Source organism: Drosophila novamexicana, unplaced genomic scaffold (genome assembly GCF_003285875.2).
Source record: "Drosophila novamexicana strain 15010-1031.04,08,12 unplaced genomic scaffold, DnovRS2.1 tig00001433-arrow-arrow-pilon, whole genome shotgun sequence".
NCBI classification, from domain to species: Eukaryota; Metazoa; Arthropoda; class Insecta; order Diptera; family Drosophilidae; genus Drosophila; species Drosophila novamexicana.
This window is the reverse complement of record NW_020824858.1, coordinates 69954-94603: the sequence shown is the minus strand read 5'-3', so window position 1 is coordinate 94603 and position 24650 is coordinate 69954. Positions and strand designations below refer to the sequence as shown.

The following is a 24650-nucleotide window of genomic DNA, read 5'->3' as shown; positions in this document are numbered from 1 at the left end:
TAAATTTGATTTAAATTTATTTAGAAAACTTGTCTAATGACACACAAAAAAATAGCTTAACTTTGAATGGACTTCTTTAATTCTCATTTTACAAATGCGTCTTCGAATCAAATCTAAAACGATTTAACGCTATACTTGGCTCGCCTGACCCATTACAATTCCAAGTGGAGCGGCAACATAATCATATTAACTATACAAATGTGTGGTTGGATGAACGCATGGAACGATTGGAAATTAAAGCAACAATGTTATACGGAATTGCAGCGGGCGTGTGCATAAATCTCTATGAAATGTTCTTCCAAAATACAAGGCCTAATGCTTCTTGTTCTTGCCGTAGCGCTCGTATTTGCTCTTCGACGAGTGCCACAGGATGAGCGGAATGGCCAGGGATGGCAGCGTCATGATGGCAAAGGCCACCCAATCGAAGCAATGCGAGGAGAAGCGCTTGTTGTACTCATTCAGATTGACAATGCCGCCCTCTCCGGGCTCCGAGCTGATGGCCAATTGGAGCTGCAGTTTAAAGCCAATTAGCATATGAGTGGAAACATTTTGTAGCTTAACAATTTACCGTCTCGGCCTCCTCGACGGGCTTGTAGGACACCTCGGCGGCGGTGAAGTTGAAGTAGCCAACGACCTTGGGACGCACCACCAGCACATGGGTGAAGTTCGTCTGTGGAGCAATGCGTTCCACGGTGGCCGCAGGCTGGCCACCCACAACCTCAAAGGCCTCGGGATGGAAGCCGTTGTCGACCAGCTGGACATTTGTGGCCGCGCCGTTGCCCACATTGAAGATTGTGTAGCGCACCAGGAGATCGCTCTTCTCGACCAAATATTTGTTAAGTATCTGCTTGGAAACCAACAGGCGAGCGCGTGTCTCGTCCTCGGACACGCAGACGCTGAGCACAGCGAACAGGGCGCACAGGGCTAACGTTTTGCTAAACATGCTGCAAGATACAAAAAAAACGTTTTGAACGTTTCACTTTGATTTTTTTGTTGACGTGGAAGGGCTGATGGTCGTCAAAAGAAAGCGGCGCAACATGTTTACGCTTTTATTACTTAAATTAACAAGAAACTAACAAGTTACCAGTTTCTAATGACTAAACTGGGTGCTAAGTTTATTTTTGAGCAACTTACATGAAATTTAGTTATTTTATTTGCGAGTATTTGGTTTAAACTAAATGCAGGCTAGCGACAACGGCGGCTGCTTTCTCGTGGCTGCTTCGTGACGTGTAAACTGTCGGCTGTCAAACTTCGGGCGAGTACATTTCGCGACGATGCCGCCGGCATCGATATATCGATAGTACGATGACAGCTGAACGGCGACAGCTCTGGTCGCACAGCTGATTGGCAGCCAAACAATAACAAACTAACAAGAATTTATGTTTGCGCGCGCTGTTCTTAAGCATTTATTTATCATCTATATTCACTTTTTCCTAGTATATTTAAGTTGCAATAATTATTAGCCATATTTACTGCGAAAACATTTGAGAGCAGATTCTACAATACCCTGTGGTTGGAATGTGCTGCCGGCATTCATCTGTGAATGCCCTTGAATGACATTGGCACCCTACACGCAACGCTGCCGCCTATGCGTTCACAATGGCATTCAATTGTGAAATGGCCTAAAACGAGTTTAAACATAACATTTGCAATTGTTTTTGGAACTTGTTTGGATACATGATGAAACAATGTCGTTCTCCTGGAAAGTACCGATCAGCTCTGCGTTCAAATTCGCACGCAGTCAGCATGATAGCGCTTATCGCTGTCGCTACAGCCGATGCGTACGCTTATCAGCGCAGCGACGCAGCAGCTGAGTTCGTTTTTTTTTTCCTTCTCAACACACACAAATTGTTAGCGCTGCCGCCAGGTCGCACGCAGTCGGAATTTAACCAGCAGCTGGATAACTATATACCCAAGCATGTCTCTCAGCGTGGAAACGGTTCAAACAACGCCCTACGAGGGCCAAAAGCCCGGCACCAGCGGGCTGCGCAAAAAAGTCAGTTACAATCGAAATTAACAGTTATACGGCACACAACCATTGTGAATTTGTTTCCAGGTCAAAGTGTTCACGCAGCCCAACTACACGGAAAACTTTGTCCAGTGCACGCTGGACGCCAACGGTGCCGCCCTGGCGGGCTCCACCCTGATTGTGGGCGGCGACGGGCGCTACTACTGCAAGGAGGCGGCCGAGCTGATAGTCCGCATCGCTGCAGCGAACGGCGTCGCCAAGCTGCTGGTGGGTCAGAACGGCATACTCTCCACGCCCGCCGTCTCTAGCCTGATACGTCACAACAAAGCTCTGGGTAGGTGCCGTTATTTAATCAACATTTACACTAGCTTGTAATCCGCAAGGTAATAACTGATAATCGAGATTTGTCCAGCAAAAACAAAAAGCACATTTAAATACGATTACTAATGAATGTCTTTGGCTGGTTTCAAGGTCAACGCGTGGGCAAATACTATTTGGATAAAAGGAAACATTTGTATTGAACTTAATACGGATTCCGTGAATCCCAATTGGAATTGGAAATGGAAACTGATTGGAAATATTCCGGATATATTTTTGTATAACTTGTTAATCATTCTGTATAGAAACTAATCTATGTACATTATGTTAAGGGAAGGTTTAAGCTAGTCGAGAGAGTATATGTTAGTTCTTTCAATATTGATTCAGCTGTTAGTCCAAATTTGTATGTAAAAAGCCATTTAAATTAGGTTAAAGAGCTTACAGCTTTGTGAAAAAAGTACCAAATAGGCAAAAGGAATCATATCCGACCTCATATACGATCCTTCTGTTTGTCTGTGTTAAAGCGTAGATCTTGGGATCTACAAAATCCAGAGATTTGAAATCCTTTTATATATATTCTTTCATATTATACTCAGATAAAATGTTTCATGTTTTCATTATAAGATCCCCTCGAGAACTCTAGGCTCTCATATAGTATAGCTCTATCAAGAATATGCGACTTTTTAAAGACCTTCCCCATACTCCATAATCTAGAAATATCCTTATCCTTATTACAGTAACGATAAACGCACTCAAACTCAAATAAATCTTTTAGGTGGCATTGTTTTGACCGCTTCGCACAATCCTGGCGGTCCTGAGAATGACTTCGGCATCAAGTTTAACTGCGAGAATGGTGGTCCAGCTCCGGATGCGTTTACCAACAACATTCACCAGCTGACGACTGGCATCAAGAGCTACAAGCTGGTGCGTGGCCTGCAGATTGACATCTCCAAGGTGGGCGTCAGCAGCTTCGATATTGAAGGCAAGCCGTTTGTGGTGGAGGTCATTGATTCGGTGGCCGACTATGTGCGTCTCATGCAGGAGATCTTTGACTTTGCCAAGCTGCGCGATTTCGTTAGCGGCAAGTCGACTGGAAAGCCCCTCAAGATGCGCATCGATTCCATGAATGGTGTAACTGGCGCCTATGTGCGTGAGATTTTTCTGAATCGCTTGGGCGCAGCAGAGGTGTCGGTGGTGCACACGACACCGCTGCCGGACTTTGGTGGACTGCATCCCGATCCGAATCTGACGTACGCCAAGGATCTGGTGGAAACGGTGGCCAAGGGCGACTACGATATTGGCGCTGCCTTCGATGGCGACGGCGATCGCAACATGATCATCGGCAGCAAGGCGTTCTTTGTGACGCCCAGCGACTCCTTGGCGGTCATCGCTCACTATCTGGACGCCATACCCTATTTCCAGAAGAATGGCGTGCAGGGATTTGCACGCAGCATGCCAACTGCCTCTGCCGTGGATTTGGTGGGCAAGAAACTGGGCAAGGAGGTGTTTGAGGTGCCCACGGGCTGGAAATACTTTGGCAATCTCATGGACGCCGGGCGGCTGTGTCTGTGCGGCGAGGAGAGCTTCGGCACCGGCTCCAATCACATTAGAGAGAAGGATGGTATCTGGGCGGTGCTGGCCTGGATTTCCGTCATGCAGCACACGGGCAAGAGCATTGAGGATATACTGAAGCAGCATTGGTCCATCTATGGACGCAACTATTTCACGCGCTACGACTACGAGGAGTGCGACCTGGAGCCCTGCAACGAGATGATGGCCACCATGGAGAAAACCATAACAGCGCCCGATTTTGTGGGCAAGAGCTTCGCCAGCGGCGGCAAGAGCTATAAGGTCAAGCAGGCGGACAACTTCAGCTATACAGATCCCGTGGACAAGTCCGTGGCCACCAAGCAAGGACTGCGCATTGTCTTCGAGGACGGCAGCCGCATTGTGATGCGTCTCAGCGGCACCGGCAGCTCCGGCGCCACCGTGCGGTGCGTTTTTATATTTATTCTATTTTGATTTAAAACTAAATTGGTTTTTTCTTTGCCGGCAGCTTGTACATCGACTCCTATGAGAAGGACAATGTGCTGGGCCAGGCCAGCGTCATGCTGAAGCCGCTAATTGACATTGCATTGGAAATCTCGCAGCTGCCCAAATTCACCGGACGCAATGCGCCCACTGTCATCACATAAACAGACGAGTTCCGGAGTAGATCATGTCTTTGTCTTTATTCGAAATCCCCTTTTGCAGCTGCGTAAGGCATTTGGAGTTGCGTTTCGAATCTATTAAACTCTGTTTGTAGCTGAAACCAAAGTTGGCAAGTTAAAAATATAAATTATAATAAAAATAAGTTCCCAGAATCTGCACACATTTGGCCATCCAAACTATATTAGTTTGCAAAAGCAAGTTCCATGTGTGGCGCCTATGTCTATACAGGATATTTAATGGTTCCATTTTCTCATGAATTTTGACCAGGAAACATGTTTCCCGATTTTGATGCCAAATTGATCTGGAGGCCAGACCATGAACAAAGAGCCAAACCTCGTGAAAATCGGATGAGATTTGACTGAGTTATGGTGGTGTGAAATTTTCACCTATGTCTATTTGTGTGTTTGTATATGTATGTGTGTATGTATGTATGTGTGTGTGTGGGCGTGTGTTAGTGTATGCATGCATTTATGTATATATGTATGCGTGCATATTTGTTTTTTAACACCAAACGCAGTCAAAGCTTTCTTGTCGCTGTGCTGCAAATTTAAATAAAACGAATTTCTGCCAAGTGCTCTCCTCCTCGATTCTCAAGAATTCTAGTAGGCTCTGCAGTTTTTCATGCTTAGCTGGTAGTGTAGTATTTTTTTTGGTGTTTTTTTTTTTTTGTATGTATATTTGTATGTATGTGTGCGTATGTACGTGTATGTTTGTATGTATTGATGCATGTATGTCATTTTGTGTGTAGGTATGTATGTATGTACATATATATGTATGCATATGTACATATATATGTATGAATGTATGTATGTATGTACATATATATATGAATGTATGTATGTACATATATATGTATGTATGTATATATATATATATCCATGTATGTATATATATATATATATATATGTATGTATGTATGTATGTACATATATATGTATGTATGTACATACATATGTATGTATGTATGTACATTTATATGTATGTATATGTACATACATATGTATGTACATTTATGTACATTTATATGTATGTATGTATGTACATATGTATGTACATATATATGTATGTACATTTGTATGTATGTGTGTACATGTGCATATATGTATTTTTGCATATAAACAAACATGCATACAAATATAATATGCATACATGTATGTACAAACAGGCATACATATTAGACGTATGTATTACATACATATATATGCAAACTTTAGACAGCGTTGATCACCAATCAGTCAGTCGATAAGCCAGTCAACCAGTCAGTCCGTCAGTCAGTTAGGACAAAACGTTTTATATATAGAGATTTATTACATATTTTTACAGCCCACAAAGTTTTACTTTGAAATCACGCGTTTTCACTTGACGGGCGTTGCCAAATAGTCAAACTCGCTTAAAATAATATTGGGTATGCGCTGCTCCAGGACGCCAAGCGGCAAGTTGGCCATGCGCACAAATGCCTGCAGAAAGTGCAGCATGGTGACCACATCAGGACCGAGCAGCTCCTTGTCGCTATAGATATATATAAACGCTTGATTAGTTTTAGGTCAGCTCTTTAATTAGCTAGGAGTACTCACAGTAGCTGCGCCTCAGCCACGGTCACAACATACTGGCACATGTAGGAGATGTAGAGCATCTTGACGTTCTTGTGGAACTGTTGCAGCACGGTGAGCAGGCCCGTGATTAAGGGCACACAATCGATGACATCTTTGGCGGACTTGGGCAGCAAACAGTCCGTGTTTGTGGAATGCTGTAAACGACCGACATGGGCAATGCTGAATAGGAACAAGAACAGGGACATGTTGTGCGTATTTTTGGTGGTCACAAAGATCTGCTCCAGCGGCTCGTAGTTGCCCGTATACTGGAGTATCTCCCGCAGCTCGGTTAGCATGCCCACGCCCTGCTCATCGCACAGCTTCGTATTGCAGGAGAGCTCCAGCAACAGGGCGCTGTAAGTTAGAGGAATTGATTAATCTTTAAGCTTAGTTTTGGGCATGTCACCTACCGATTCAGCGTATCCGTTGTATTCTCCAGCAGCTTGGCATCGCATTTGCTGCTGAAGCTCAGCTCGCTGGCTATTTGCTGGCGCAGCAGCTGCTTGTGCCCCAGCGCAAGTATCCAGTCGAGGAGCGTGGGCCACACCTTCAGCCAGCGCTGCGTATAGCTCTGATAATACTTGAGCGGCTGTTTGGCCAGGTCGCCGGGAAAATCGCGCGACTCCAGCTCCTTGGTCAGGCTGCTCAACGCATCGCACCACATGCGATCCGAGCTTAGATTCTTTTGCAGCCTGTCCAGATTACTTTTCAGTTCATCGGCCAGCATGTGCGCATAGAGCCGCTCCAGGCCCACCATGCCCGCCGGCGCCATGGCCTCGCGCAACACGCTGAAGAAGCCGGAGCCGGCGAGCAGCTCCGTATGCGGCGCACGTTTGTCATACCAGCTGCACTTCAGGTCCAGATAGATGGTCTGTTTGGGTTCCGTGCAGCGCAAGATTTCGCGCGCGAGACGTCCTATGAAATTGTTGGACTTGCTGCTGTCACCCTGTAGCGGCTGGAAGTTGGGTATGGGTATGGTCTGGGATTGGAAGCGGGATTGCCACTCCTGCACCTTGTTGCGCAGAAAGCAATTGCATTCCTTCTCCACGTTGTAGTTGATGATGCGCTGCGATTCCTCCAGCAATATGCGCAGGCCCTGTACGCGCAAATAGTCTTCAATATACTCAAAGGATCGGCGATAGCCCTCGATGGTCTTGGCCAGCGCCTGGAGTTTCTCTTGCAGCAGCTGCACGCACGTCTTGCCCTTCTCTGGCGTAAAGATTAGGCCCAGATTGTACGCATTGGCCAAGTGATTCACCAGCTCTTTGCGTATGCCATCCTCCAGCAGCTGTTTGGGATCCAGCTCGATGACGCCCACCAGAGTCTTCTTCATCATGAGTATGCCCTTGGTGAATACCGCAATGGAATTGGTCAACTGGGCCACCTTGGCGCGCTCCTCGAACTGCGCAAATTCGCGTAGCTTATCCTTTTCGAGACGTGTGGGAAACTCTTTGATGACATTCGTCAGCAGCTGTATAATCCTCGCCAGAATGCTGAACATTGTCTCGGGCACAATTTGCAGCACGCGTCGCAAAAAGTTCGCCAGCTCCGTGCTGTAGTAGTTGGACACAGACACCAGATCCTCACTTTTGGCCTGGTTAATACGCATCAGCGGCACCTCAAGCGTGCTGGCCAGCTTTAGGAACACCGCACGTATGCAAATTACAGCTTGTGGCTGGCGCTTGATATGATCCTGCATGATGAGCGTGAAATCTCGCTGCAACAGCTGCCAGGCGTAGCTAAAGTCGCTGATCATTTGGATGTGGATCTCAATGTCCTCCTTCAGGTTGATCAACTAGGGAATCATTTATACAATGGTTTTAAATAGGTAAAAAATAAGGCAAATATTGTGCAAAAATTCATGAGAATCACGTAGAAAGGCGATTTTAATGAAGAGAGCGCTTTCGTTATGTCTATTTATCGCTTTACTTTTGCTCTTCGGCTCACCCTTAAATATCGCCTTTCTATGCGATTTTCAAAAGTTGAACCTATAACTTTTTTTTTATATATACATTTTATACATTACCTGCGCCATGCGATTCAGCAGATCGCGCGTCTCCTGCAGCTGCTGTTTGACCAGCATATTGGCATGAAGATTGTGATATTCCTGTACCTCGTCCAGTGCCTGCATCACCTGTATGATGAGTCGCCCCGACTTTTGCGGCTTAGCCAATTCCAGTTTTTGCAAACGTTGCGCGACCTGACCAAACCATTGCTGCAGATGGGGATTCGCTTCGATCTTGGTCAGGGGACGTGTGCCCGCAAACGCTTCGCTCAGCTCGCGCAGATACTGCATTGCCTCGTCGCGATTGTGTGTCCAGCGTTGTTCGCGATCCTTTCGGATCTCGCCCAACAGCTCTCTGACGGTCAGCTCCAGCTGGCCGCAGTTGAGCAGCAGATGGTACAGCATGCCCGGCTCAAACTTCAGCTCCGTGCGCAACATTTGATGCACTTGCGCCACCGACGCCGCCTGACCGGACATATTGAGGACGGCGGGGCTGGTGTGCAGGCAATACCAGCGCAGCAGGACATTGGCCTGTCGCATCAGCACAATTATCTGATTGGCATGCTCCAGCACAAAGGCATCGTCGAGGACGCCTTCGCGCACAATCTCCTGGGTTTTCTGTAGCGTTTTCAGCATCTGATCGCGCTGCTGCTGGCAAAGCGTCTTCAGGGCCGCGGGCGTGACCACATTGGCCACAGCTGCGCTGGCGGCCTTGAAGCACGACCAGGCATCAATTAGGTTTACGGTGATGCCCATGTAAATGGACAGCGTCCAGTTGTCGCTGAAGAACTTGTCCACAATCTCGCGCATTTGGGCGCCCTGTGTGTGCAGCACTTGAGGCGAGAAGTACAGGCATACGTAGAGCATCACAGCCTGGGTGGACAGCGCTGTGGTGCGATGCGTCGGATGCGGATAGATGGCCAGCTGGTTGTAGATGTCATCGCAGCGCAGCCGACCCAACACCAAATCTATGAAGTTCGCATCGAACTGAAAGCGCGCAAAATACGCCTCCGGATACTTGGGCACAGGCGCTGGCTGTTTGTTGGATGCGAGCAGCGCCTGATTCTGCGCCGGCTGCACAAAGCCCGTAGAGCGCAACAGCAGGCAGACATCGTGTATGTTGCTCTCATCACCGCTGGGCGTGGCATCGCCCCCACTGTAGCGATAGTAGGCAATCAGCAGGCGCTCCCGCACATCGCCGGGTATATGCAAATCCAGGACCAGCAAAATGACGCCATACATATAGAGCGATTCGCACTGCAAGGTAGAACGGAATTGAATGAAGTGAACTCTCGATGAAGACTTGTTTGGAGAACCCCATCAGCTTAGGCAGATCGCAGAAGCAGGCTCCTGACCTGGCCAGCAGTAACCTCTTCACCCTAGCGACCTGTGGGCTACCTCCCCGCGAGCTTTCCTAGCACCTACCAGCAACTGCTTGCCCTCCTCATCCTGCAGCACCGTTTCCAGCGTCTGTTGTATGTAGTAGCCCGTGTTCAGCTCCTCGATGTACTGTTTCAGATCTGTGGCATAGTGATGGACGCTCTGGAAGGCCAGGTAGAAGCGTGTGATCAGCTGCAGGTGATTTGTGCGTGTTTCCAAGTCCAAGTCGCTTAGTTCCTGTTCAAATATATAAATATGTTTAAATGTTTTGTTTCCTAGGCAGTTGCACTCACTGCGCTCTCCTCAATCTTCTTTTCGTGCGCCTCGGCCACTTTGAAATAGCTAAAGTCCAATATAATTTCCCCATATTTTTGCCTGTCCGCCGCGGTTTCCAATCTGCGAACACAGTTAGTTTATGTGTATTTATTGTTGTTATTTTGAAATGGCTTTTACCGGTAAATGCTGGGCACGTATTCCTTTAGACGCAGTATTTCGGCAATTATGGAATTGCCCACAGACACAATATTGAGTAAATTTTGGCCGCACGCATTATTTTCCGAAAGAAATTCACTCATTTTTGCAAAAACATCCAAAACGCATCGCAACAGCTGTTTAATATTTACGCCCTCAAGCTAGAGAGGAGCTAGTGCCTGGAAGTAGTGGGAGTTGGCACCTAAGAAAAATGAATACAAATAAAAAATAAATAATGATAAGCAATTAATTGAATGGCTAATAATAAATAATTTATAAGCTAATCCGTTATTTTAACCTGCATATGTTTAAAAATACATTTGTAATCAGTATTGCTTTAATCTGTATGATATTATTCAACACTGCTCATGGTGATAGCAATCGAATTGTTATCGATAATATTGCGTTAACATGTGAATGTACACGCTTCAGCCGCCGCGCATTTTTTTTTGCAAAACGTCCGTCTGGCGGAATTTGCGCTATAAATGTGTTAAATTATTAAGTAAGGCGGACAATATTACTGCAAAGCATTAAGTTTTAGCTGACATCATGTCGAGCTTTGTCCTAGATAAAGAATCATTTGTGCGTCGAATAAAACGCCTCTATACAGAATGGAAGGTAAGTCCGAGTCTCGGTTTCTCTCTGTGTTTCTCTGGCTGCCGGGCGCACACGAATCTCAAAGGCGTTTATTAGGGCTTCCGGTTCCACGTTGTTTTGGGGCTCAGCATCTGTCATGTGTTAACTGCAATTTGCAATTATTGTGAAATTGCCGGTCATATCTAGCGCAACAAACAAAAACAATTCCAGCCGCAAGTTAGGTTAGAATGCACGAGTTGCGGCTTTATAATTTATTATTGTGATTCCTTTCAACAGGCGCCAAGCACTGGGCACGACGATGCGCTCAGCAATCTGGACTGCATCATGAGCGTGGTGGGCGTCGACGAGGATGTGATTTACTCAAAGTCCATGGCATTGCAGCTCTGGCTGCTCGGCTACGAGCTGACCGACACAATCTCCGTGTTTGCCTCGGATGCCATCTACTTTCTGACCAGCAAAAAGAAAATCGAGTTCCTCAAGCAGGCGCAGAACATCACAGAGGAGGGTGTACCAGAAATAAAGCTACTCGTGCGGGATCGTGTAAGTATTGCCATATATAAACCCTTATGGATTCTTTAAAACGTGCTCTCTCCACAGAATGATAAGGATCAGGCCAACTTTGAGAAACTCATTACGACCATAAAGAACTCAAAGAAGGGCAAACGCCTGGGCGTTTTCACCAAGGATGCGTTCCCGGGCGAGTTTAGCGAAGCCTGGAAAAAGATGCTCACGGCCGCCAAGTTTGAGCATGTGGATATCAGCACCATAATTGCGTATCTGATGTGTCCCAAGGATGAGGCGGAGATCAATAATATACGTAAGGCCTCGTTGGTGTCCATGGACATATTCAACAAATATCTAAAGGATGAAATCATGGACATCATCGACTCGGATAGAGTAAGCCCGTAGCTATAGAAAGTTGTACATCATTTAAACTTGTTTATTTTTTGCAGAAAGTGAAGCACACGAAGCTCGCGGACGGCTGCGAGGCAGCTATTGGCGAGAAGAAGTACACGAGCGGCCTGGATCCACGATTGCTTGACATGGCCTATCCGCCTATCATACAGTCCGGCGGCGCATACAGTTTGAAATTCTCGGCAGCTGCTGATAAGAATCATTTGCATTTTGGGGTGATTGTGTGCTCGCTGGGCGCGCGCTACAAATCCTACTGCTCCAATATTTCGCGCACATTTCTGGTTAATCCCACGGAGGCCATGCAGGAGAATTACACGTTTCTGGTAAATGTGCAGGAAGAAATACTCAAGCTGCTGGTGCCGAACGCCAAGCTCTGCGAAGTGTATGATAAAACGCTGGCCTATGTGAAAAAGGAAAAGCCCAGCATGGTCGAGAATCTAACCAAAAGCTTTGGCTTTGCCATGGGCTTGGAATTCCGAGAGAATTCAATTGTCATTGGACCCAAATGCCAGGCGCTTATCAAGAAGAATATGGTCTTCAATCTGCACGTGGGCATCTCGAATTTAACCAATCCCGATGCCGCCGACAAAGAGGGCAAAACCTACGCCCTATTCATAGGCGACACGGTGCTGGTGGGCGATCAGGGTCCGGCCAGTGTGATGACGCCATCCAAGAAGAAGATCAAAAACGTCGGCATATTCATTAAAGATGACGACGATGAGGAGGAGGATGCGGACGACAAGAAGCCCACCAAAACCGATCAGAGCACTGAGATTTTGGGTCGCAGCAAACGCAACGCTGTGCTCGAGTCCAAGCTGCGCAATGAGATCAACACGGAGGAGAAGCGCAAGGAGCATCAGCGTGAACTCGCGCAGCAGCTAAACGAACGGGCACGCGAACGTCTCGCCAAGCAGGGCAACTCCAAGGAGGTGGAGAAAGTGCGCAAGAACACCGTCTCCTACAAGTCCATGAGCCAAATACCGCGCGAGCCGGAGGTCAAGGAGCTAAAACTCTATGTGGACAAGAAATATGAGACGGTCATAATGCCAGTGTTTGGCATACAGGTGCCCTTCCACATTTCCACCATCAAGAATATATCTCAGTCCGTGGAGGGCGAGTACACGTATCTGCGTATCAATTTCTTTCATCCGGGCGCCACCATGGGACGCAACGAGGGCGGACTCTATCCACAGCCGGAGGCGACCTTTGTCAAGGAGGTGTAAGTAGACAATTCCCTTATTTATATACCTCATTTATTAATATTTAATTTGCAATTTGCAGTACCTATCGCAGCTCGAACGTTAAGGAGCACGGCGAGGTGGCGGCGCCATCTGCCAATCTGAACAATGCGTTCCGCCTAATTAAAGAGGTGCAAAAACGTTTTAAGACCCGCGAAGCTGAGGAGCGTGAGAAGGAGGATTTGGTTAAACAGGATACGCTGATATTGTCGCAAAACAAGGGCAATCCCAAGCTGAAGGATCTGTACATTCGACCCAATATTGTGACGAAGCGCATGACTGGCAGCCTGGAGGCGCACACCAATGGCTTCCGCTACATCTCTGTGCGCGGCGACAAAGTGGACATTCTCTACAACAACATCAAGAGCGCATTCTTTCAGCCCTGCGATGGTGAAATGATTATACTGCTGCACTTTCATCTCAAATACGCGATTATGTTTGGCAAAAAGAAGCATGTGGATGTTCAATTCTACACGGAAGTGGGCGAAATAACCACAGATCTGGGCAAACATCAGCATATGCACGATCGCGACGATTTGGCTGCCGAGCAGGCGGAACGCGAGCTGCGCCATAAACTGAAGACGGCGTTTAAGAGCTTCTGCGAGAAGGTCGAGGCCATGACCAAGGCGCAGGTCGAGTTCGATACGCCCTTCCGTGAGCTTGGTTTCCCCGGAGCGCCATTCCGCAGCACGGTTACACTGCAGCCGACATCCGGCTCGCTGGTCAATCTAACCGAGTGGCCGCCATTTGTCATCACGCTGGACGATGTGGAGTTGGTGCACTTTGAGCGCGTGCAGTTCCATTTGCGCAACTTTGACATGATCTTTGTGTTTAAGGAGTACAACAAGAAGGTGGCCATGGTCAATGCCATACCCATGAACATGCTGGATCACGTCAAGGAGTGGTTAAAGTAAGTAGCCTTCTTATCGATTGCTTTCATGTTCTTAACCAAAATCCGTTTTTGCAGCTCCTGCGACATACGCTATTCGGAGGGCGTGCAATCGCTCAACTGGCAGAAGATTATGAAGACAATTACCGATGATCCCGAAGGCTTCTTCGAGCAGGGCGGCTGGACATTCTTGGATCCCGAATCGGGCAGCGAGGATGAAAACGAATCAGCCGAGTCGGAGGAGGATGAGGCCTATAATCCAACAGATGCCGAGTCGGATGATGAAACCGATGAAGATGATTCCGAGTACTCGGAGGCCTCTGAGGATGAAAGCGACGACAGCGATGGTAATGCCACACAAAATAGTTTAAAAATTTCATTTACCCAAACTTTTGTGCGCTGCAGAGTTGGGCTCCGATGAGGAATCTGGCAAGGACTGGTCGGATCTGGAGCGCGAGGCCGCCGAAGAGGATCGCAACAATGATTACGCTACCGATGATAAGCGCAATGGCAAATTCGAGTCGAAGAAGCATAGCAAGAGCTCAAAGCACAGGTATGCAGAGTGCAGATGAGTGCACCCGTAATATATAGATCACGATTTTTTGTAGTTCTTAATCCTACTGAGCGTATCCTCTCTCTTCTCTATTTATTTAATTAATACTTATTCCGCATCACGCACACAAAACAGTCGTCGCGAGCGTGAGGAGCAGCGATCGTCGCACAGTAAAAAGCATAAGTCGAATTCCTCCTCTTCTTCACATTTAAAATCCTCCAGCTCCAAACATGGCAGCTCATCTAGGTTTGTTACCGTAATCACAGCACAAACACACACACACACACACACACACACACACCCATACACACACACACACACATCCACAACAAATACTCTCATATTTAACAAAAAACTATCAGAAATTTGTTCGAAATTTAATTTTTGGAATTTATTTATGAAGTAATCAAATTAATTATTAATATTAACTAGAACAGAGACTTTGTCAGCATATAATGACGTTCCTTTTGTACAATGTACCAAAAGACTTGATTTTGGGAACGAATATGAACTGAAAGAACGATCTATAAATTTGCCTGAAGGCTTTCTCTATTGAGAGATACATTTGTAATGAAAACGAAAGATCGACTTGACTGTTGAAGCTTGGGATTGGGATAGAAAAGCAGTTAAGCTTAGATCAGTTAAATCTTTTGACTTGGCAATGGAACAGATATGTATAAGAAAAAAAGACATTTGTTAAGCTTATTTAAAAATTAGATTTCATTGAAAGGAATACTGCTAACTGAATATATCTCCATATTCTCCAATAAGTAAAGCCTATAGAAAAAAAATTCTGGACTGTATTTTAAATGTTATTCTCTTTTTACTGACTGAACGCTATTTTAATAGATTGCTAACATTTTAATTCTCTATATCTAGTAAAACCATAAAAAAATACTTCATAAATTATGAGAAATTCTGCTCAAAATTTGACACACATTTCCCTTAATTGTTAAACTTCAATTTATTTTGAAATGCTTGAATTAATTGATTTATCAACTTGTCTTTTTTAAAGCCCAACGAAATCGTCTAAGGATAAGTATCATAATCGCGATAAGCATCATTCCTCCTCATCGTCGGGACACAAAAACAGCAGCAAGGATAAGGATCGCAAGCGCTCACGAGAAGACAGTCGAGACAATGGCCACAAATCGAAGAAGTCGAAGCATTAAGGATAAAACACAGCTTACAGTAGTTACAATAGCACAGGAACACAAACACAAAACACTACACAACACAACACAACACAACACACACACACACACACACATGCAAAATATACCTTAACCTTAGGTTAATATTTTACTGTCACACATCTGTACATTTTGGCATTGTATTGCTCGACACGCATACACACAAAGAAACACACACACTATTACAATATAAAAACCGTGTCCCCGTATATAAACCACATTGTATTTCACTGTTGAACCTATGTCACCCAAAACCTCTACAATCTTTTTTCCCTTTACATCATTTATGAATGTTGTATTACAAATTAAATAATTTAAAATACGTATATATTATTGACAAATTGTTTTTAGTGCATTTTTTTAATGTAAACTATATTTTAAGCTGGCCGTCTAGGGTTCAATGTTGGTTAAAGTAATCAGGACCAAAAGGTATATAAGCTTCAAAATGTGAACAGCTTGTCTGTATAGATATCTTAAGACCTCCTTTTTATTAATTATCAGATAATTCCTTTTTGTATATCTGTTTAAACACACAAAAAAGGTAGCTCTGTTATATTTTCGTTACTTATAATTCTCAACTAGTTAAAGCTAGTCAAGTGTACTGCTTTCTACTCCTTAAGCCTGCCAGCTTAAAATTTAGTATATTTATTATTATGTATTCCGACTACTTGCTCCAGCTGCCCAGCAGATAGCGATAGGCGTGCACCTCGTTGCTGTCACGCCGACGACCCGACCTCAGCTGCTCGTGCTGCTGCTCCCGCCGTTGTTGCTGGTGAGGATTGGGACTGCTTGCAGCAGCTGCGACGGTGGCACGCCTTCTCGTCGCATCGAACATGTTGCGCGTCTTGTTGATGGGATAGCGCATCTTGTTTTTCAGCCAGGTGGTAAATGCACGCTCGTTATCCTGCAGCTTCTTCAGCTCGTGCTCGTTCCGATTCAGCGTCTGCTCCATGGCGAAGCGCTGCTTGCGACGCAGCTGCTGATCCCGTTGCTGCAGCTGTTTCGCGCTCAGCCCATACTCGGACATGTAGCCAGTGTAGCGGGGCAGCTTCTCCTGCAGCGCATGCCGATGCTCGCAGCAGATTTTATAATTCATTTTGATGTCCGGCGTCGGAGCAACTGGCGCACTGGGCGTGGCTCTGGCGCGCCGCCTAAAGCTAAAACGGCGGGCATTGAAGAAGGTCTTGGTGCTGGTGCTCCTGCCCGTTTTGTTGTTGTTGTTGTTGTGCGTTTGCGCTGCCTCGTCTTCCTTTTTGTAGTAAATGCTGCGCTCGTCCAGCTCGAAATCGTCCGGTATATAGCTGGCCACAATGATGGACAAGTCATCCTCCTCCACATCCCCGTTGTCCTGGCCAGTCAATCTATTTATTTGCGCCTGTCCCTTGGCATCCAGCGTTTTGTATAGACTCTTGTAGGCCTGGCGCAATTTGATGCGCGCCTCGTTCACGACGCGCTCGTCCTCCTCGCAGTCGGACTCGGTGAGCAGATTGGTCAGACTGCGCTGATCCGAGTCTGGCATTTCTTCAGCGTTCAAGTCGAATGTGTTCTGGCGAGCTATGCGATGCTTTTGGATGTCGGCGGTAAGCGTTTCGCTGGCAGCCTGAAGATCATCTTCATCCACTCCCGAAAAGTTATCCTCCTCGTAGTCCATGCTGGCCGGGATTTGGCTCGCTTCTGGCTGCTTGCTGCTGCTGTTTTCCATTTCGTTGAGCTCCAGGATTTCTTCGCATATATCCTCCTCCACTTCTGGCTCCGCCTGAGCTGCTCTCGCCAGCTCTTGGGTCGGCTCCTGGGACGGCTCCTCCTCTTCTATGGCCTCAAAGCGCTCGCCACGCTCGGTTCTAAGCTTCAGCTGTGCCAACTGCTGCAGCAGCTCGGATGGCGGACTGGTTACCTCATCCTGCTGCTGCTGCTGCGCTGTCGTCGGCTCGTAATCCTCCAGATTGAGCGCAAATGTGACCTTGCGGCTGCTGCTATTGGGATTATCTGGGCACGTGCCCGCCTCTTCCTCATCGTAGAGCGCAAATAGCTGCTTGTTGGCCTCCTTAATCTTGTCCACGATGTTGTACTCGTTGACGGGCTTCAGGACTGCATCGTAATCCAGCAAAAGCGGCATGTGAATGACATTTAAACACGACAACGGGCAAACTACTTACAGTAAACTTCGCAATCCTCGTCCGACTCCGCCTCCGGCTCATACATCTCTGCTGCGTATTTTGCGTTGATTATTTTTAGACTGGATTTATGTGCGTTAGGCGGCAAAACTTTCCATTTCGTGCCATTGAACGCTTGGAACTCGCCAGCAACAGACAGGAACCCATTGACGGCAGCAAGAACTGTGACAAGGGGCCCATTGAAGGGTCTAATGAACTTGGGAATATGCCCAGCCACCTCCTGTTGCGGTTATGGTTTTATGCATATCCTGTCTCTGTTTCGTTGGCGCCGTTGCCAGGCCCCGGCCAGGCCAGCTTTGTGTGCCGGCGCTTGGCGCTGTTTGGTCGATGCCTGGTGACAATTTGTTTTACCCGCAAGACAACAACAAGAGGGATCTATAGTCGGACTGGTAGATACCCTGTACCAAGGATAACATAACTCAGGCACGCGATCTTCAGTTTTAAATCTCTTTTATGTTTAGATTCTGATATTGAAGATATTTTCGGCTCTCCAGAAGTTTTAGGATTGTAGGATTGTAGCTCTTAAAATTTTTGAAATATTTTCACGCTTGATATTTATCGATTTCTAGTTCTCGAATCTGCCTTCCAGCAGTTCTTTGTTCGGATCGCAGCTCTTTTAACCTTCTAGATTTTTTCCAAATTGATATTTATCGAATTCTCGTTCTCAAATCGAGTTTCCAGCAGTTCTTATATACGAAATTTAAGGATTGTAGCTCTTATAATCTTCGAGATATTTTCAAAATAAACATTTATCGATTTCTAGTTCTCTCTTACATACAAAGTTATAAGATTGTAGCTTCTTTAATCTCCTAGTATATTCCCAATTGATATTTATCGATTATATTATAACTTATATATCAAAGTAGATCAAGCTCTCAAATACCCTGGCATCTGCACGTTTGTAGAGACCGAAATTCGAAGATCTTTCGGCTGTCGATTCTGATCAAGAGTACACATACTTACGCTGTCTTCTCTTCCCTGTTACATACATCGCCATCATTACAATATACCCCTTTGCTAACCACACTCAATGACAGGGTATTATAATAATAGATGGTTTTCTCTGGTAGTTTTATGCACTTTATTTCATTTGGCTTACTTGGCTAACCACATTTAAAGCTTAATCGTTATTCATCGAATTCAAAGTCAAAGTCGAGCTACGTTTAATACAAAACATAAACTACAAAAATACACAATAGCAATATAATATAAGTACACATCATATATGTACCATATACATATCTATATATAGAGCCTTTCTTTCCATCAATTCTTTCAGTGTATTGAGCAACATACGAGTCAATGCCTTTGATTTGTCATTATCCTTGCCAATCATATTTAATATAAGTAACTAAATCTAGAAACAACCCAACCAACACGGTGCCTAGTTGTACGATCCATGCGATAGCGCTATGATTAATGGGGAAACATTTTTGGGAATTTCAGAAATCTTTTGTTTTTGTCTTGTTTGTAGCAACTTTCTTTAATTAACTGAACAGATATGTACAGCAAATGATAAAAAAGCGAGTAGTTAGATAAAATATTTCTTTTTCAGTTAAGTTAACTGCGGCGTGTGCGAAATATTACGGACATAAAAAGCTTACGTATTATCACATGTACTTAAATCATTTTGTGGGCACTGATAGCAAAAATTATGCAAGCTAAAAAGTTTAATTAAATCAAAAGGTATCTATATAAAATATAGCAGCTATTAAATTGTAGCTAGATCATAATCGGAATCGGCTTGGAGACCTCTTAAGTTTCTCTTCAAGAGGTTCGAGCCTGAAACTGCGTGCGAAGAGGCACGACTTTTAGCCTACTATGGTAAATAATTCATATCAAAAACATAAAAAACTTGGTTGAATATAATTTTTAAATTTGTCTTCGCGGGAGTACAATACCTAAACTTCATGCTCAGTTTGAAGACTTTTGGCCTACTAAATAGTTAAAATCAAGATCATAAAATGATATATTAAACTTGTTCAAAGTCCTCTTAAATTTTTTGTTCGATCCTCAAACTTCCTACTCTGTTTGACGACTCTTTGCCGACCATGCTAGTTAATTATAATGAAAATCATAGAATAATATATTAAACTCGGGTAAGAGTCCTCTTGAGTTTCTCTAAACGGAGGTTCGATCCTTAAACTTCATGCTCAGTTTGAAGACTTTTAGCCTACTAAATAGTTAAAATCAAGATCATAAAATGATATATTCAACGAAATTTTGGGGTCTTTTATATTTGTCCTTGAGGGGTTCGATCTTTGTGATTAGAGTGACGACTCTTAGCCCATAATACTAGTTAATTATAATGAAAATCGTGAAATGATTTATTTAACCTGGGTTAGTGTCCTCTCTAGTTTGTCTTCTCGGGCATTCAATCTCTCAACTTCCATGCCTAAGTTGATGCCTTCACCACGAAAACTCTTTATCCGACCCATATTTAGCACATAGCTGAGCATTATCTTAAATCCAATTAGTTTACTTCTATATGTTTTTTGGCATACAAATATGAGCGATATTCAATGTATGGTAATCCAATTAGGTTTACTTCTCTTCGTTTTGTTTTCCAGGAATAAATAAACTGTGCGGTTCGCAGTTGACGTTTACGCACAAATCAAATCGAAATAAATCGCTTTGTTAGCCAAAAATAAAACAAAATCAAAATTGATAAAATCTCAAAAAATGATATAATTTGCATTTAAAAAATAAACCAACAATAAATGAAAGTAAATACAAAAGTCGAAAGCAAAAGCTCGCTTAAAATTTAGTGTACAAAATTTTGAGTATAATGCAAAAGTTGTTGCATTACAAATGTGTGCCTAAGTACTGAATTTAACCACATCGAATTTGTTTATTTAGTTTTAGTTTTTTTTTTTTTTAAAGAACTTTACAACCTTATTCAGCATTCTTAAAAAAAAAAATAGAGCATTAAAAACTAAAATGCGGAATTAAAAAAAGATTTTCAAAAAATTTCTTTAGCTATTTATGTGAGATGTCCGATGAGTTGTCTGTTGGATGTGTGTGTGTGTGTGTGTGTATAATTTCATTAGAGGACGGTTAGAATTGGTTAGGGTAGAAAATATTAGGGCATTAATTTTATAGCTATATAAAACGTACATATTGCAATATCAGCGCATTTTTTTTTGTTTTTTTACTTATATCACTAATCGATTTCTTTTGGTTTTATTTTTTAAGATTTCTCATGACAGTTTGGTAAATAATAATATTTACTGTACTATATATATACGTATATATAAACTAGGTAAGTTGCGTCCCGGACAGACGCTTACTAATCATATACATATCAATTGATTTATATATAGATTCGTGTGTTCGAAAATCGTAAAACATTTCGCTTTATGTTCTTTTTATTTTTGTTTTTTTTTGGTGCAATTAAATTTCAATAAATTACAGTTTAAATTTTTTGTTATGTTTTTAACACTAACGCGCGCTCAACATTTAGCATCATATAAAAAGTCTTTCGTTTTTGTTGTTGTTGTTGTTGTTATTTTAAATAAAGTTCGAATGTGTGTGTGAGAGTGTTATCATACGTATCCTTTGCACGTTTGAGCAGTGTTGCCAAATGTTTATTGAATAAAGTAGCTGAAACCAGTGTTGAAATAGCTCAAAGATAGCTAAATTAGCTTTTCGAGTAAATATTGGCTAGCTCTTGTCCTTGAGTGGCCGAAAAATAGCTAAATCAGTTTGAAGCTTCAGCTGTTTAGGGCTGATGACTTACGAAAATAAGCTAATTCAGCTAGAAAGCAGCTAAATTGGCAACACTGCCTTTGAGGGTATACCAAACGTTTTTGAGTATATTATAAGAAAACATTAATTTAGAAAAAATACATACATTAAGGCTAGGATTCGAATTGGAGTTTTTGTCTAGGTTTTGTTTCTTTTTATCATTTTTCCATTGAAATTCGTTCAAGACACACATAAAACACAAGACTTCTGAGTTAATTACCATATATAGAAAATAATTGTATATATAAATATATGTATATAGACAGAGGGTAGGGGGCCAGGGGCGTATTGCTGATACAAATTGGATCAACCAATGCGACATACATTTACATAAAATATATATGTATATTTATATAAATATATATATATATTGTGTGTGTGCTTATGTAAACAAAGGTAAGTGGTAAAAGTCAAACCCTCGATAGCCTTTGGCCGCCAGCCATATATAGACGACATGATAGGCGCCCGGTATAAAGCAAATGAGTCCAGCAACAAAAAATACAACACCCTGCGATGTATTGTGTGGATCGGCAATGGCAAAGGTGCCCATCACAAATAGCCCGGTGCCCACAACGAGGAGCGTGAACGCGGCCAAAACTGTGCGCCAATTCTCGCGCACCTTCGGATGCCGCCAGCAATATGTGTTCGTCTCCTCCGTGGGCAGATTGCCATATTCCTGTATCAGGGAGTCGCTGTCCCGCGACGTTGTGTCTTCGGCGTATTTGTTGTAGCCCCTGTTGAATAGATTAAGCAAAATAAATAAGTCGGAATTGAATTAAATTCAATTTGCTTATCAGTGAGGCGAACATTGCAACCTAAGAGTACAGTGAATGTTGCCTGTAACGTATTTCTTGTTTAGAAAGCCAGAGTTTTTACATTCCAATCATATTTTATATTTATTTTAACAGTGTGTACTTTGTTGAACGGACGCTCTTTGCTATCCAATTGAAAGACATTACACCTAAGAATACAGTGAAAGCTGCCTATAACGAATGTTTCGTTTAGAACACCAGAGTTCTTATATTCCAATAATTTTTTATATATATTTTTTAACAGTATCAACTTTGTTAAGCGGACGCTCTCTGTTCTTTTAACAGTGTGTACTTTATAAAACGGACGCTCTTTGTTTTTTTTTTTAACAATATGTACTTTATAAAGTGGACGCTCTTTGCCATTAAGAATGATCTATGATAAGATTTACGAGTCTCATTAATCATTTCAACATCGGATAACTATATCATATATCTTTACAGTTCTCATGCCTATAAATTCTTATCAGAAAAGCCGTCTATTAAAGCACTTCTAAGCCTTATTTCGACAAGGGTATTTAATCTTCGGCGTGTTGTTTCTTTACCAAGTACTTGATAAGCATTTTTTTTCTTGTGTTATTTTAGTTATTTTTGTCGACCAACTTTTAAGGATAAGAGGAACGGCAACCTTGGTGGTTCGCTCAATGGAGCATTCACTGTGCCTGTATGTGTTTATTACTCAATTACAATGAAGCCGCACAAGTGCAGCCCGCTGCGGCCGCAACCGAAGGCCAAACGTGTAACTCGGTGTTGGATGTCGTGCAAAAAGAAAAAAAAAAAGAAAAATATGGAAAAAATTCTTCAAGGAATGACGAAATTTATGCGCAATGATTTATACAATTGAATGCCAAATTGGGCTGGATGCATGTGCGAGGCGCTGGACAGACAGATTCCGACGGCGACGACGACGACGTCTGCTCAAATCGCCATAATTACGTAGTTGTTGCCGTTGTGCCTTGAGGCGAGACATGCATGCATAATGGCATCCAATGGAATGGTAAATAGAGAAGAGCGCCAACAAATAGTAAATATTATATGAATGAATGAAGCACGCACGCGCTTTTGGCATCTACTATATAAACTCATACACACACACACACACACACACACACACACGATGAAATTTATGGAAATCTGCGTCTATCGTTTCCGGCAAGGAAGCGGAAAGTTACACGCGGCATCCACAAAAGGTAAAGGTAGAGCTTTATAGACCTGGCCAACCAGCTGGAATGCCTCGCAGCGGGCACAAGTGGCGCATCGCATTGCATTTGCAATTGTTATATGATGATTGCATGTTTATATTAAGCCGGTTTTCGTTAAAGTAAGGTTTTCATTCTGATTCTGAGTCAGCCTATGATGAAATTTGGTCGGGGAAGCTAACCAAACCAGCTGGTTTAAGCCGGTTGACAATTGAGTTGGGTGAAGACATTCTTGAACAGAGAATGTTCATGTTCTTTGTAATAAAAGATATATCGACAAGTTCGTTCCAGGGAGCTTTCACTGTATTCCGAAACGGGCTGTAGGCCCTATTCAAGACAAAAAAAAACTGGTTCAAAAATTTTGGTTGGCACCATAAAAAATAAAACAATAATAAACAGTGCTGCCAGTTTTAGCTATTTTCCGGCCAGATTCAACTGTTTTCAGACGTCGCCCGATAATATAAGATAGAAATTTAAACATATTTAGCTTTGTTTTGGCGTCTCAAGCTAATTCAGCTTTTATATGGCTATTTTTGGCACTGAATTCAGCTACTTCTTTATGTGACACTTGCCAACACTGATAATAACTGGCCATATTCAGTTGTTTATGGCTGCTGCAAACGAAGCACCTCGCCCGCTTCCTTGTTCTGAATCACAGCTCCAAAATGGTGTCAACAACAGTCAAACAGCTGCTGCCCACGCGCAGACCCAGACACAAGAACCAGTACCAGTACCAGCACGAGTAGCAACTGGCCGGGCAGTTAACTCGTTTATTTAATTTGTTTGTGGCACTTACTTTGGATCCTGTATGCGTATGGATACATCTTCGGTGGAGCGACCTTGTTTGGCGCTGCCGCTTACGCCACCGCGCATTGGCGTCGATATCACTGTGGAGCCATAGACACGTATCGCCTCCTCTTCCTCCTCCTCGAATGCGTCGTGTATGGAGAAGCCCCGTGCAACGTTGTTGTACATACTGTTTGTTGTTGTTGTTTTTGTTAATAAATATAAGTAGGTTGCATACGCTTAGTTCACAATAATTGAGGACTCGAAAAGCGAGCGCTTAGTGCTGCGTCGCCTGCATTTTGCGCCACCTTGAAACGAATGTTATTAAGCTGTTTTTATTTTTGGTTGCTTCGTAACGATTTTCACAGTGTTTTTCTTAATATTTTACGCGACACAAAAGATAATGTTCAGGGAGGAGAAGAGTGGGTAGTCTAGTGATGCGCAAAACGCACATAAAGAAACTATCGTATCGCGCAGGCACGCATTTAAGCACGGAGCACGATGAATTCAATATTGATCGTATGTTGTATAATATATAAGCTGACCGTAAATAATCAACACTCTCATATAATTTTTTGGTAGTTATAATCTAAGCACTAGTTGT

General features: G+C 43.6%; 6 protein-coding genes across 7 annotated transcripts; 2 read left to right on the top strand and 4 right to left on the bottom strand.

The window, feature by feature from the left end:
- Positions 1 to 56: 56 nt before the first annotated feature.
- LOC115767697 (translocon-associated protein subunit beta) lies at positions 57 to 1229 on the bottom strand. Its single transcript, XM_030711991.1, has 3 exons — positions 1135 to 1229; positions 569 to 944; positions 57 to 510 (listed from the first exon to the last, which is right to left on the bottom strand). The coding sequence occupies exons 2-3, from the start codon at positions 941 to 943 to the stop codon at positions 313 to 315; spliced, it is 573 nt and encodes a 190-aa protein (XP_030567851.1). The 5' UTR covers position 944; positions 1135 to 1229; the 3' UTR covers positions 57 to 312.
- Positions 1230 to 1844: 615 nt separating this feature from the next.
- LOC115767696 (phosphoglucomutase) lies at positions 1845 to 4640 on the top strand. The gene is made up of 4 exons (XM_030711990.1): positions 1845 to 1996; positions 2057 to 2303; positions 3063 to 4281; positions 4344 to 4640. Exons 1-4 carry the CDS (start codon positions 1919 to 1921, stop codon positions 4480 to 4482), a joined length of 1683 nt encoding a protein of 560 aa, XP_030567850.1. The 5' UTR covers positions 1845 to 1918; the 3' UTR covers positions 4483 to 4640.
- Positions 4641 to 5809: 1169 nt separating this feature from the next.
- On the bottom strand, positions 5810 to 10129 carry LOC115767657 (WASH complex subunit homolog 5). Its single transcript, XM_030711944.1, has 7 exons — positions 9929 to 10129; positions 9769 to 9871; positions 9521 to 9712; positions 8117 to 9352; positions 6501 to 7885; positions 6073 to 6444; positions 5810 to 6007 (listed from the first exon to the last, which is right to left on the bottom strand). Exons 1-7 carry the CDS (start codon positions 10048 to 10050, stop codon positions 5854 to 5856), a joined length of 3564 nt encoding a protein of 1187 aa, XP_030567804.1. The 5' UTR covers positions 10051 to 10129; the 3' UTR covers positions 5810 to 5853.
- Positions 10130 to 10391: 262 nt separating this feature from the next.
- Positions 10392 to 15642, top strand: LOC115767658 (FACT complex subunit spt16). 2 transcript variants are annotated; one of them, XM_030711945.1, is made up of 9 exons: positions 10393 to 10564; positions 10820 to 11083; positions 11141 to 11440; positions 11497 to 12677; positions 12740 to 13606; positions 13664 to 13932; positions 13991 to 14138; positions 14274 to 14384; positions 15154 to 15642. In XM_030711945.1, exons 1-9 carry the CDS (start codon positions 10496 to 10498, stop codon positions 15308 to 15310), a joined length of 3366 nt encoding a protein of 1121 aa, XP_030567805.1. In that variant the 5' UTR covers positions 10393 to 10495; the 3' UTR covers positions 15311 to 15642. The 2 variants fall into 2 exon arrangements, with proteins under 2 accessions (XP_030567806.1, XP_030567805.1); XM_030711946.1 differs by lacking the exon at positions 14274 to 14384 and having other exon boundaries at positions 10392 to 10564.
- Positions 15643 to 15995: 353 nt separating this feature from the next.
- On the bottom strand, positions 15996 to 19964 carry LOC115767640. Its single transcript, XM_030711928.1, has 3 exons — positions 19842 to 19964; positions 17488 to 17725; positions 15996 to 17419 (listed from the first exon to the last, which is right to left on the bottom strand). Exons 1-3 carry the CDS (start codon positions 19962 to 19964, stop codon positions 15996 to 15998), a joined length of 1785 nt encoding a protein of 594 aa, XP_030567788.1.
- Positions 19965 to 20695: 731 nt separating this feature from the next.
- LOC115767660 (transmembrane protein 134) lies at positions 20696 to 24562 on the bottom strand. The gene is made up of 2 exons (XM_030711948.1): positions 24057 to 24562; positions 20696 to 21986 (listed from the first exon to the last, which is right to left on the bottom strand). The coding sequence occupies exons 1-2, from the start codon at positions 24233 to 24235 to the stop codon at positions 21635 to 21637; spliced, it is 531 nt and encodes a 176-aa protein (XP_030567808.1). The 5' UTR covers positions 24236 to 24562; the 3' UTR covers positions 20696 to 21634.
- Between the last annotated feature and the right edge of the window lie 88 nt (positions 24563 to 24650).